General features: G+C 33.9%; 1 protein-coding gene across 1 annotated transcript; it reads right to left on the bottom strand.

The window, feature by feature from the left end:
• Positions 1-5,655: 5,655 nt before the first annotated feature.
• LOC102884800 (olfactory receptor 13D1) lies at positions 5,656-6,585 on the bottom strand. Its single transcript, XM_006906064.1, has one exon. The coding sequence runs from the start codon at positions 6,583-6,585 to the stop codon at positions 5,656-5,658; it is 930 nt and encodes a 309-aa protein (XP_006906126.1).
• Between the last annotated feature and the right edge of the window lie 8,629 nt (positions 6,586-15,214).

The following is a 15,214-nucleotide window of genomic DNA, read 5'->3' as shown; positions in this document are numbered from 1 at the left end:
ACATCTTGAGATAGCATAGTAATATTCCAAGAAGCAGGCTTCATATTCAAGATGGTTTTTTTCTTATTTAAAGACACTGAATGTTAAGAAATATAGTTTCCAGTTTTTCTACTCCCTTGGAGCTATCTGAAGCTTCTACTCAGCACACACACACACACACACAAAACTGAAAATAGTGAAAAGTTGTAACTTAACAGGCTGCCTCAGTATAATTCTTATTTCATAATATTTTTCATTGAATATTAATTGGTCCTGAGCCTGTAATTTTTTTAGAATGAGGCATATTGGTAGATTCATGTACTAGAGTCTCTTTTATTATTACTTCTTTAAAAAGAGCTAGGCCCTCATTAGATATGTTAATTTTTTTCATTCCTATTTAGATGCCCTCTCATTTTTAAGAGGTTTTAATAAATGTTTACTATAGAAAGAGCTGAATTTTTTTTTTTTTGCTAAAGCCTGTACAATCTGACATTCCTGGGGAGTCAGCAGTCCCCTGAGAAACAGCCAAAAACATGTGAAGGAATATGACAGACAACACATCATGCCAAGAAGTTTCTTGTTTTCTTTTTTTTTATTACCTTAGAACTCGATTCTGGTAAATCTTCTGATACATTTCTTTACTTCTCTTTGTTTCTCCTCTTATCACACCCATCCTCCAGTAATAGCAACTGAAACCCTGACAAGAGTTCAGAATAGGAATTTAAGTTTTACAGGGACCATTGCAATTCATTAATTTCTTTTCAGTAAGAGATGTAAATAAACTATTAAAAAGTTTTGCCTTTTGAAAATAATGGAACTTTTTTTCTAAATCAATTTAAAGAGAATTGACAATGGTACTATTTTTCTATGCTTGCTTCATTCATTAATAACATTTATTCAGATGTATTGCTGACAGGTTTTGTATAATTATTTTCCAACACTGTATTATGAAAAATTTCATACACAAAGCAAAACTGAAAAAATTTGGAACATCATACCCTCAGCAACTAGATTCTATGATTCATGTTTTAGTAAATTTGCTTATCTCATATCTATGTGTCTATTCATCTCTCTATCCGCTCATTAAATCCATGTCATTTTTGATGCATTTCAAAGTAAATTGTAGATATCATTACTCTTTTCTCTAAATACTTCAGCATGTATTTAAACTAGAGTTTAAAACTATATTTGTTTTTTCTTTTAAAACTATATACGGTTTTTTCTTTTAATTTAAAGTTTATATACAATATATTCAGAAGTCTTAATGTAATATTCATAGTTTTAACAATTTCATGCCTGTGTCACTCAAATTCCTTTCAAGATATAGAACAAATATATGGTGATGGAAGGAGACTTGACACTTGGGTGATGAATATACAATGCAATATATAAGTGATGTATTATAGAATTATACACTTGAAACCTATATGATTTTATTAACCAATGTCACAGCAATAAATTTAATTTTAAAAAGCCAAACAAAAATACACATGACCTAAAATAGTTTTACAAGAAAGTTCTATGAAACCTTCAAATAATAGATAATTCCAATAGTATATGAAAAAAGCAATGCATTTTAACTATAGTAAATAAAGAAAATATAGTAAAACAAACAAAAATATATAGAACATAAACATAACCTCAGAAAAGTTCCTTCATGCCTGACCCAGTAGATACTTGCTCTAACCCCTCCCTGACATAGGCAGGTTTTTAATATATCATTGATTTTTATCTATTCTAGAACTTCAGTATATACTCTTCTGAAAACAACACTTCAGCTGCTGTGCAGAGAATAGATTGTAGGTGAACAAAAGTGGAATCAGGGATGTGTTTTGGGAAGCCATTGCAGTAGCCTAGGTGAGGTGGTGGTTTGGACTAGGATGGTAGCAACTGAAGTAGTCAGATTCAGAGTAAATTAGTTTGAAAGAATTTGCTGGTGGACTGGATGTGGATGTATGGCACTGCCACTTCCTGAGATGGGGAAGCCTTGATGAAAAGTAGTTTGAAGATGGAAAAAAATCAAGGTTTCTGTATCGGACATGTTATACTTAAAATGCCTATTAGATTAGATCGCAGGGCTGGTGATACATGTGTAGGAGTCGCTAGTTTATAAATTGATATCTTTTTATTTTAATTATTGTCAAGTTATAAGCTCAACAAACCAAGGGATTTTATATATATATATATATGTGCAACTGGATTTGACGGACTCTGCCTGATCTATTACAGTTGAACTTCTGATGCCTAGAATGAATTAAACCATATATATGACAGAGGAAATATTATTTTAACCAGGATTATTATTAATTTTATGTATCACATATAATAGTCATACTGTTCATATTCTATGAAAAGAAAATCTATTTAAAAATGAATAGACTTCATTCATACAAAAAAACAAAATCAAAGAATTAATCTCTTGATTGAAGCCCACTGTTAAATTTGTGGGATTACAAAGACAAATAACTCACAGGTCCTGCTCCTAATGACCTTTCAATAAAACAACAGGTATATTGTATGCGCAATCAAATAGAAATATGTCTTCACATAATAAATACTTCAGAGTTTAAGTAGATTGTTATAGGAATTTAACTTGGTGGAAGAAGATGTGGAGTCTTGTTAGAATGATAGATAATAAGGGGCTTTCAAGTCAGAGGAGACTTTTTGGAGAGGCACCTTGAATTTTTCTAGATAGGTTTTAAGGAGGGCAATTTTTAGATGGAGCGAATGGGATTAGCAAAGATGCAGAGGCAGCAATCACAGGATTATTTAGGCAATGGCAAATAAGCTTGTTTATCTTCAGCATGAGAAAGACAGTCACACATCATTCATTCATTCATTCATTCAACACACATTTTTAATAAAGGCCTCTTCTAGGTATCAAGGACCTTAAAATAAATATTATTCATATCTTCCCCTCAGAAACCCACAGTCTATTAGAAGAGATAGACGTATGTGGGGAATGGTAACGGAAATGTGTATTACGCATTGCATGGTATTAGCCAAGCACTGAATAAGGCATTTTGTAATTTTTTTTTATTCAATACTCATAAAACCTCCTGATTTAGGGACTGAAGTCACATTTTATGTCAAGACAAATGGAGACTTTGATAGATTAAAATTTATAATTCTACTGAATTGTAGAATTAGTTTATAAAAGTCCTGTGGGTTTTTTTTTAAATTTTGTTTTTAACTATGCCACATTGAATAAATAAAATATGAACTTTAATAAAGGTACATTTAAAAAAATCTATGGAAGAATGGAAGAGAAAGAGGAGGAAATAATTTCCTCCTGGAGGAGCCAATAAAGTGGTGAAAAGATGACAAGATTCGTGAAATGTGATGAAAAGAAGTGGTGATGTTTGCATTGACAAATATTGTAGTAGCACAAAAATTCTTAAGTTGGGAATTTTAACAGCTGTTTCCTCATAAATTAGACCCTAATTTCTCACTTTTTAAAAAATCTCATCTTTCTCCAAATCTCTTGCCTTAGCGGGACAGACTCTACTTTGCTCGAAAGGGGCTATTGTGATCAAGGAAGGATGAGATGGAGGAAAGAGATGGTGAAAACAGTAGAAGACTGGATCTTAGGGAACGGTAGAAAGAGATGCTATAGAGCAGTTGTGGGCTGTAATGCAAATAGAGTTTTTACAAGTATTGCTGTGGTATTGGGGTTTTTAAGAAAGTCAAATAGAGGCTGTTCAAAGTACTCTTGACTCCTGGGGTCTTTTTTTTTGTTCTTAAGAATGAACCATATAGAACCAGTTTTTTGAGGATTGTAATGATACTTCTAACACTCATAATGGAAGGCAGGTAGTGAGTTGGATTATTTCTTTCTTTCTTTGGCTTTTTATTGACAGCCTACAGCTTGATGTATTTTCACAACAGAACATATCACTCAAAGTGCTTATATATTGGACTTCAGTATTTCTAAATCTTATGAGGAAACACTATTCTTTTAATACTTTCTGATTTTTTTTTTCCTGTAGCTCTAAGAGTAGAAGCTGCAATTTGTTTTGGGTGTAAACTCACTCTCCATTTTGGGAGGGGACATGTTGAGGAGTGCTTTGAGCCAAGGATCCGTTATTTTTCGTTGAGAAAAGTGCTGCTTCTTATGATAGAAGGAAGTGAATAGATACTATTAATCTTGAAGAAGGAGAGGAGCTAAAGAGGAAAATAGATATAAGAGGACTCATGTGAATGAAGATGGCTAAAATATATCAAGAACAATAATATTTAATATTGATTTATTTTTCTTACCGATAATAGCCCCTTTCTCTTATTCTCAAGAGTAGGTAAAGGTGTTAAACATTTTTTAAGTGTTCGCCATTGGGCTTTTGTTTGGCTGGTTGTGTGTACATAGTGGCCTTTGAATGTGTATATTTAGGAGACATGTCTATTCTTTGTGGGTTAAATGTACTGTTGGGAGCTTAAACAACACAGAAGTATATAAGATGACTAGAGAGGAATAATGGAAAAGTTTAGAACACTAGTGTGGCATAAAAAAGAAAACTAGAAACTAGGCAAATGTAAATGCTCCTCAGAAATTATTGGGGAGATGATTGGAGCACTTGTGGGCATACAGAATAGAAACTGGATTATTTAGTTATTAAAGGAAAGAGGAGCCCCTAAACACTGGAGAACTTGGGAACGTGTAGGTAATATATCCTCATGTTTGTTTTTTCAAAACTATGAGAGGAAAAAGGAGCTAAAAATGAATACTTTAGTTAGGTAGGGCTATATAATTGATTATAAATGATGAAAATTCAACTCAAAATTAGTTTTTTATAAAAAGGTAATTTATTGACTCATATAACTAAAAAGAGTAATTGTGAATCTGACTTTAGATACAACTGGATTAAAGAATTAAAATAACAGGATCAGACACACCCCCTCTTCTCATTACCCCTTTGCCTCTCAGCCTCTCTTTACATATTGGCAAAGATTGGCTCCAGGCTTACTTTTGACCAGTTTAGCAACCCTAGCAGAAAGAAGGACTCTTTTTCTCATACTGAGGCAGCATTCTTGGGTTGAGTTTGATTAGCCTAGTGGGATTCACTTGCTACGCTAAATGAATCACAGTGACTAGAAGGATTTGCTTCTTTAATTGCCTAAGCTTCTGTTCTCTGCTTACCACAATTTCCAGAGGGTAGGGACAACCCTATCTAGCACCACATGGACTTAAAGGGGGAGGGACTATTTAACTGTCAAAAAAAAAAAATTGTATTCTTTTACCAGAAAAGGGAATGCTAGAAAACAAAATAATAAGATGTTCAATTCAAAGGGACTGAGAAAGGAGACCAGAAAGACAGAAGGAAGAGAGAAAAGGAAGGGGAAAGGACAAGAATGAGAAGGAAGTGGGGAAGAGGAGAGAGAAAAAAATAAGGAAGAGAGAGAAGGAAGAAAAAGGAAATAGCAGACAACAGAGGAGAGAGAACCATCTTGAGGAAAAGCCATGTGCCCTACATGGGACCAGTCGACAGAACTGAATACAGTTAGAAACTGCAGACAAGACACTATTCAGAATGTTTTACATGAGCACGGTGTATTGAAAAGAATGGAAGTCCCCTTTTTGACAGGCAGAAAAGTTCTCTTGATACTGGTTCATGACTTTGTCTGTGAATACAAAGATTTGATCTGGTCCTACATTGATGATAGCATGTGCCTCAAGTCCTTTCACATTCTCAATAAATGCAGCTGTTTGCTCAGGATTTTCTTCACTGCTTCTTTTACCTCTTTATTCCTCAGGCTGTAGATAATGGGGTTCAACATTGGAGTCACCACTCCATAAGACAGCCCAATGATTTCATCGGATGCTTTCGTGTCCTTTGACTTGGGCTTCATATACATAAAAAGGGCTGAACCATAGAATAAAATGACTACAGTCAGGTGGGCTGAACAGGTAGAAAAGGCTTTTTTTCTTCCCTCAGTAGAATTAATTCTCAGGATAGAAGACAGGATGAAAACATAGGAGATGAAAATTAACAGTAGAGGAATCACCAATAAAACAATACTTGCCACTGTCATGATAAGCACATTGATGGTGATTTCTGAACATATGAGTTTAAGAAGAGCCAGAATCTCACAGGTAAGATGGTCAATGACATTATTCCCACAGAAAGGCAACACCATCGTCAGGACTGTTTGCACTAAGGAGTTTAGACAGCCTATGATCCAAGACCACGCAGCCATGTGCACATATAGCGCCTTGTTCATGATGATGGGGTACCTCAGTGGGTTGCAGATGGCCACATACCGGTCATAGGCCATCACAGCCAGGAGGACACACTCAGTGGAACCCAAACCAAGAGAGATACAGCCAATGAAGGAGATGGATTTTCTCTCAGACACAAGCATAACAAGCATCGGAGGAATGGACGATGATGTGTAACAGATGTCCAAAAATGAGAGGTTTCCAAGGAAGAAATACATGGGGGTGTGGAGGTGAGAGTCTAGTATGCAGATGATGATGAGGAAGCTGTTTCCCAGGAGGATCATCGCATACATGATGAGGCAGAGCACAAACAGAAAAAGCTGGAGCTCTGGGTATTGGGAAAGTCCTATCAGAAAGAATTCATTCACGGCTGAATAATTCCCCATCTGCATGTGTCCATGTCACCTTCAAGGTTTAGAAGAAGAGAACACTCAGGAAGATTTGATTTTTTTTTTTATGTAGATATATCAAATCACTTTCACTTTCGTTATTTCATTTTATTCTTAGAGCAGACCCTGAAATCAGCAAGAACAGGATGTTAAATTGATTTTATTAATGATGAAACAGACACTGAGAGATCAATATACTGAGGCTCACACAGAGCAGAGGCTGGGAATTGTGCTGAAAATTTTCAGGCTTCTAATTAAATAAAATGATATGAACAAACTACTTTCAAATGTGGATACATAAGAATCTCTTTATTGGTAAACATTTCGAAATAAAATCATTCTAATAAAGCTAGATCTAATTTAAAATATATATGTTCTGTATCATGCCACTTATATCTTCAGTATGCCTATTTTAAGTTACTTTTTTTGAGACTCAGCTAACTCAGCTACTAGTCTTAGCTAGTAAAATGAGGCAAAGGGCAGAGGGAAATGTAACTCTTTGATAGTTTGTTATGAGAATTAAATTAGATAACATCTATTAAGTGATAGGCATAGTAGCCGTTTCCAACATGTCATCTAAAATTCTACATAACATAATGCAATGCAATGTAATAAAATATATAATACAATACAAAGAATATAATCGTAAATATAAATTGTAAATTTTAAATCTGCTAGACTGACTCAGAAGGAAATAAATTAGGTTAGTTTTTTTTTTTTTTTAAATTTTAAGGCAAGGGGATTGAGGTTTGGGACCACAGTTGATGGAAAGCCAAGATTTTCTGGTTTAAGAAGTAATCTGATCCAAACTCAGATAGGGGACACCTATCCACTTAAGAGTCTGGAAGTTGGGGCCCTAAATTTGCCCTCCTTTAATATTAGTCACTTAATACAACCTTTCTTCCTAGCTTTTTGTGATTTTCCAATGCTTTATTTTCTTTATTCTTCTTTACCACTTACCTCTTAGATGGATATTCTGTGTTTTTCCAGGCAAGTTCATATCATTTTATAAGTACTTATTAATACACACTCGATTTTTATATTTGATACTTGGAATGCATATATAGATCCTCTATATTGTTTTAATTTTGGGCCATGAGGCTTCCACATGTGATTGAACTGATAATGTATAATTTTTATCACTTAGCTGTAAGTACATTACACTGTTGTAAACTGATTACGTTGAAAGTATTAACTTGTTTAATCTTAAATGCAAGTATAGATAATATTATTACTCCCACTTTTCAGGAGAGGAAACTGATACAAAAGTTTAAGTAGCATTCAGAAGGTCACAGAGGTTATAAATGCTAAAGACGGAATCCAATATCCAGTTGTCTTGCTCCAAAGTCAGACCTCTTAACCAGTAGACTACCTCTCACAGATTCGTACACCGACTCTAAGCAAGAGAAGACTATTAAAAGAAAGTTTCTCTGCTGATTGTAGTGATATGATGGAGCACTCTGAAGGCTGGATCATAGGCTCCTTTTCACTGTAGCCTTTGGAGTGTAGAGTTCATATTTTTCTACACGTAGCGAGCAATTTCACAATTATGAGAATTAACATAATCAAGAATAATGATATGAGATTCCTTAGCATCATATTTGTCTCAGTCACACATCTGAAATCCCTTAGCTTTTCTCTGACTTTAATTACCCTAATTCTTGCCTTTCTTATCTTTTCTATTCAAACTCATCTTTTGCTAAGCTCGGCCATCTTATAACTTTATCTCCACGTCATTAAAAACTCAACTGTGCTTCAATTGTTTCATATGTCTAAGATGCCTAAACATGAATATAACTTCTAAAAGAGTATGTCTTATACTTTAGTATACTACTATGCATTATTATACCACTGCCATAGCTTGTGTTCACAGGTCATGGTGATAGGATGAAAATATTTCTTGCTCATCACATCTTTACCCAACAATCACACGTCGTCTTTGGCCTTTTTGTAGCCAGAGAGTTTGGAGACATGGATGAGGGGCTTATTCCTTGGCAGGTCATAGGTGACAGTACTTACTCACAATGTATTTCCTCTCCCCTTCCCTTCTCATATCATTTTTCTTCCTCTTGACGCATATGACTAGGCAGTGACTTCTGGTAAGTTTAAAAAGAGATGATGACACCAGTATGTTGGAAAATATTCTCTTCTTCTTCTACCTCCTTTCCTGTTTCTCATCACTGATTTCCACAAAGAAATCAATTAAGACAGGCAGTTTTATTTGAAGACACTTATTGTGGAGGAAGAGAAATTAAAAGGGGAAGAGAATGAGGCAGAACAGAAGAAAAGGAACCAGGATTTACTGTTAAAGAAAATGCACTTCTGCCATTTCTCTTGCCCTGATGGTGTTAAGGAAGGAGTTATTGAGTGGGTTTGCTCCCCCAAAATCTTTATAATTCTTCCCACAAAAGACATATTAACAGAGAAATACAATCTAAGGAAAACCAGTGTGCTTACGATGCATCACAATTTCAAGAAAAGCCCTCTAACCACTCCTCCAACCACATCGTCACCCCTCAGTCCCTCTAATGTAGAAATTCTGAAGCCACTACTAATCCCCTCAATGTGCTGAAATGGCCATGAATTTTGACCAGTCTCCCCAGAATACTGTATTCTTTCTTCTTTATGCATTTGTACATGCTGTTTTCTTAAGCTGGAAGGAATTCTCCCAACTTAGATATTATGTTTTGTAGGAAAACTTTCTTACCTCCTGATCTAGGTAGGATGCTGTCACAGAACCCTGTGCTTTCTGCTCTCCTAGCATCCTTAATTTACTCATTTAGTCAACACATACTATGCCATATATACTGTGATATGTAATAGGTATGCTATCGCGAGAACTAGCCTTTCAAAGTGGACACTGGATGCAGAATGCTTATGATAGTTATTTTATACTTTTAAGAAACAAATAACTTACGTGCTATATAACATGTTGCAATGTAAAAAGTCATGGAACATTTTGCAAATTATTTTACCAAACTAAAAGTACCTTTTACCCAAACTGTCAAAGAGAGAATAAAGCTATGTTCAATTACATTTATGAATGCATATGCAAAGAATACAAAGTGCATTCAAACTGCATACGAAAATGATGACATTTATTTTTGTTAATGCCTGGAATTCCAAATTAACGCTTGAAAATATATTAGTATAATGTATGAAACAAAGAGGTAACAAAATTAATTACATTATCATCTAGATGCCCAAAAGTAATGATAGAAAACAACATTAAGTCTTGATAAAACCTCTTAATAGTCTAAAACTAGGAGGATAAATCATTAAGATGATAAAGAGTATCTCTCTTAAACTATTGGTCAGTATAATTCCAAATGGTGATACACTGGAAATATTTTCCTAAAAGTCATTGAAAAATATATTAATATTATTATCATTATTATTATTAAATATTTTACCTAAAAGATACAATAATAGAACAGAAAAACAAAAATAAATGATGTATGTAAGATGTTTCAAGTTCAGTCATGCTTTAATAGATGCTATAATTTTTTCCTCTGGGGTGCTGAAATACTGGCATGTAATGGTTATGGTATACACATAAAACAGAATGTCACTAGTAACAATGCAAACTGAAGTCTTGGAGAAGAGTTAAGAACGAGGGACAATGCTCATAATACAATATTACAGGAAAAAAAGAAGTTTCTTAATAATGGTTGCAATTTTTTGTGTGTGTGTGTTTGTGTGTGTGTGTAACTACTCCCAAATGTTAACTGTGGTTTTCTCTGGACTATGGGATATGGGGCATTAATAATTTTCTCTATATTTGTTATATTTTCCAAATAATTTTAATTAACTATATGTTATGATTATAAATATCAGAGATACCATTTTCAAATTTTCCTTGAAAGGAGTAGTGGCTAGGAAATCCAGAACTTTGGCCACAGTTATCTGTAAAATTCAAGTAGGAAGTAAAACAATCAATGGACATGCAATTGGAGAGGGGACTTGTGTTGGTTTATATTACACAGACTAATTAAATGCAGTTTAGTGTTCTGATTTCAACCAATCGATTTCACACATATATCCACCATCAGCAGACATACTGACACAGTCTCAATTATTGCAAAAGGATTCTAGATATCACCATTGAGAATGTGACCAAGCCTTGTAGTGCAGATGGGGTGAACTACAAAGCACCCAACAGTATCATGCAAGATAAAGACAAAGGAGATACCCGGTAGGTAGGAGGGAGCATGAGCAAACATCAGAACTGTTACTTATGCTTTTCTCTTTCTGCCATAAAGAGGTAAATTCCAGTTTCTCGGTTCTCCAGGTTTTGTTTATCTCTATTTAAAGGCTCACTTCTTAGGTTGGTCCTCACTATCGGGCATCACCTATGAAAAGAAAGCAAACTCTGCTTGAGGACTATGGATCATGAAGCATGTACCCTTTTTCCTCCCATTTTTACAAACCAGAGAGAGTAGCACTCTGATTGTAAAGCACCTGTACTTACTCTGTCTGACTCCTTGATTGTACCTCCAAGAAACTTTTTGAAGCAAGATATAGCTCACTCACCATGGAAGATTTTTTCAAGAGGAAAATTTCAGCATGAAATATTGCATTCTATATCCTGTTTCATCCATTTTTTCTTACTGTTTATAGAGCACTTTTTCCCCCCACAATATGAGATCCTAAATGCTTGTCCTCTAGAAGCTCTAAAAGGAGTTGATAATAAGCAATACTTATTACAAATAGGTTACAAATAGGTCCTCTTCTCCTTTTTCTACATGGTCTTAAGAATTATTCTGAGTTTTTTTCACTAACCACTAAAAGAAGTCCTGAGTGGATTTCTTTGTTGCTGGGAATACAGCTGAAGCTTTATGCTCCTGTCTTGTTGGTGCCTCTATCTGGGCAATAGGCTCACTTCTGGGTTTGTTCAGAACATGCTATTTTGCATATTCTAGTTATATCTGTGGCTGTGCCATGGAAGCCAATTGTGCTCCAATCCTCTTACCCCTTTGTTCTTATTGCTAGTATGGTGTCTTTATGGAGAAGTATTATATTTTAATCGAAAGAGCACTTGTCTTATAGTCAGAGAACCTAGGGTTCAGGCTCTGTGACTTATTAGCTGTACAAACCTTAAGCAAGACACTCAACAACACGATGTAAAATGGGGTAACAGTACTTACTTTGTAGGTGTGTTGCGAAGATTAATGTAACATATCTGAAAGATCTTGATACAAAGTAAGTGCACAATGCATGTTAGTTTAATCTGAACTCCTACGTTGCCATTTTTTCATTTTCCATGGTAAAGAGGAACAATTAAAGTGATATTCATAAGTATTCAGGATATTTTCTGCACCCAACAATCCTCATTTCCCACGATTTTTCACTGTTTTATTCAAAACTTTTCAAGTAAATCATTCAGAATTCCTAGTTCTCATATCATCTCTCCTTTCTGAAACTAACTCTTCCAACTCTGCTCAAGTCTGCCTCATTTAAGCATCAGTGTGAAAGCTTCAAATTCTTCACTTAAAATAGATAGCTTGTTTATTGGGACTACAGACTTCAAAACGAAGAAGCCATTTTAGATACAAGCACAAATATCTTTATTCAGCATTCCTTTTCTTCAGTGTTTTACTTTGTCTATATATCGTAGTTGCTGTGGCTACTCCTTTTTAGATTAGTTCAAAAATTAGCTATCTTCTCTTTGAGCTGCAGTCACACTATTAGAACACACAGGCGAGTATTCCACACACTGTTCCAGATGAGTGCTAGTGATGGTGAGGGGTCAGACCAAAAACAAAACTTTCATCTTTAGTAGAAATTCATGTTATAAATTTATCTCAATAATAAGTCAATCTGCCATGTAAGTACTTCTAACCTCTGGGTACTGAACATTTTTAGAGGGCACACCAGTGGCTCTGGTAGCCAATTTAAACACTCCTTTGTTTTCTTCTAAGAGACTCTGTAATCCCAGAAGTGATTTAAAGTTGAACTTTTAAACCTTACTGAAGATAGTAACTCTTAGATACATTAGAAATAATTTCCTAAAGACCTAAATTGTACCTTACTTATTAAAAAGCATTTTGCTTTCTTCTTTGAGTTAATTTTTCCCTAATTGTAGAAATAATACATATTCATTATGGAAAATTTGGGAAATTCAGAGAAGGTCAATGGAGAAAATGAAAGTCACCCACAATTTCAGATATAACTACATATTGATATTTTGATTACTTTAGGCATATACTACTTAAGAGTATACTGTATTCTTGTTTTATAACTTACTGTTTAAAATTAACAGTATATTGTGTGTATTTTCTTATTTTATTATGCAATTTTGATATATGTCATAACATGATAAATGGGTGGAGGAAACACATGTAACAAGTGGAAATAAAACAGTTTCTTGGCAAAATTTCACTTTCTTTTTTTTTGTCTTTTTGAAGGTAATGACAATGTTGGATGTCTGTAAACAGAAATTACCTTTACTTTCTATTCCTTATGAGTAAAAGCCAGGTTTTAGTATTTTCATTCTCTCCATATTTATGTTCTAGCACCTCCATAATTGTGTACACTTTAGGTGGAAACGAAACAGTTTCTTGGCAAATTTCATTTTAGTGAGAACATTCATTTTAGTGAGGAGACCTTAGATCATCTGTAATAATTACACCATAAAATAAGGAGATGAAACATATAATTTTCAAAGGGGGATAATCAGTTGCATTTCAGTTATATGGCATGTGTTCCATTTTTTCCTAGATCTTTTATGATTATAATGTTTTTTGTTCCTTTGCTTTTTTTAATTAAATATTTGTCTCAAATTTATTTGGGGCACAGTATAGAGTAGCGTTTTAATCTTTTTAAAAATACAATTAGTTCAATACCCAGGCACCATTTATTAAATAGTTCATTTTCTCCTGATTATTAATGCCATTTCATATCAAATACCAGTTCATTTCGTATATAATAAGCTCCCATATATGCGCATGGTATTTCTGGATTCTCTACTTTGTTCCTTTGATATATTTGTCTTTATCTGCACCAATAGCATAATATCTGACATACTGTAGCTTTATGATGTCTTAGTATCTGATATAGTGAGTACGCATTTCTTATTCTATAGTAATTTCTTGGCTGTTCTTGGCCCTTTATTTTTCTATGAATTTTAAGATCAACTTAACAAACATAAAGTATCCTATTTCATTGTATTTGGAATTACATTGAATTTTTAAAAATTGGGGCAAATTATATATTTATTTTTATTTTCCAAACATGAATAAAACATAGCTTCACAATTTACTTGTTTTAATGTCCTTTACTAATTTGACATTTGGTAATCATTCTATTTTTGTTAAGTTTTAAATATTTTAGAATTTTCATCACAGTCCATTTCTAACCTATTATTTATAGTATGTTTTTTAATCTCCAGATTTGAAAGGTTATTTGAGGGATCGTATTTTCAATGTTTATTTCTAATATTTTTGCATTGTGGCCAGAGTTGAGGTTTGAATGATATTAATTCTTTGGTATATTGAAACTTGCTTCCTTTCCTAATGTTGCATTAGTTTTTTAAATTAAATTTATTGGGTGACATTGGTTAATAAAATTATATAGGTTTCAAGTGTACAATTCAGTAATATGTCATATGTATATTGCATTGTGTGTTCACCACCCAAAGTCAAATCTCTTTCTTTCACCATATATTTTATCCCCTTTACTGTTATCTACCTCCCTCCCACCCGCCTTTCCTCTGGTAATCACCATACTGTTGTCTAAGTCTGTGAGTTTTGGTTTGTTTGTTTGTTTGTTTTGTTTGTTTGTTGCTTTCAGTTTTATATCCCACAGATGAGTGAAATCATATGGTTTTCAACTTTTTATGTCTGATTTATTTTGCTTAGAATGGTTATCTCAAGATCCATCCATATTGTCACAAATGGCAATATTTCATCTTTTTTTATGGCTGAGTAATGTTCCATTGTATGTATGTACCACATTTTCTTTATTCAGTCATCTATCAAAGGGCACTCTGGTCATTTCCGTGTCTTGGCCACCATAATAATGCTGCTATGAACTTCGGGGTGCATGTATCTTTATGGATAAATGTTTCGAATCTTTTGGGCAGATACCCAGAAAAGGGATTTCTGGGTCATGTGGTAATTCTATTCTTAATTTTTTGAGGAACCCTCATACTGTTTTCCATAGTGGCCTTACATTCCCACCAGCAGTGTATGAGGGTTCTTTTTTCCCCACAACATCTCCAACACTTGTTATTCCTTGTCCTGTTGATGATAGCCATTCTAACATTTCCCTAATAACTAGTGAAGTTGAGCATCTTTTCATACGTCTGTTGACCATTTGTATGCCTTCTTGGGAGAAGTGTATGTTCAGGTCTTCTGTTCATTTTTTAATTAGATTGTTTTTTGTTGTTGAGTTGTATGAGTTCTTTGTATATTTTGCAATAGTTTGTGTACGTGTGTTTATTACTTCACCTATTAGTTTGAGACAGATATATGAAATTCTCTCTTTTTTATTGTAGATTTGTCTTTTTCTTGTAATTCTGTCAATATTTACAGCATATGTATTGAAACTGTGTTGTAAAATGCATAAGGTTCAGGACTGTTTTTCTTTTTCTATAAATTCTCTGGTAATGCTTTTTGCTTCATGGTCTTTT

This window comes from Pteropus alecto, unplaced genomic scaffold, assembly GCF_000325575.1.
Source record: "Pteropus alecto unplaced genomic scaffold, ASM32557v1 scaffold111, whole genome shotgun sequence".
NCBI classification, from domain to species: Eukaryota; Metazoa; Chordata; class Mammalia; order Chiroptera; family Pteropodidae; genus Pteropus; species Pteropus alecto.
The sequence above is the reverse complement of the archived record's forward strand: the minus strand, read 5'-3'. Positions and strand labels throughout refer to the sequence as shown.

Excerpts from the sequence above, each read along its gene's own strand:
- LOC102884800 (XM_006906064.1), bottom strand. The coding sequence starts at position 6,585 with ATGCAGATGGGGAATTATTCAGCCGTGAATGAATTCTTTCTGATAGGA.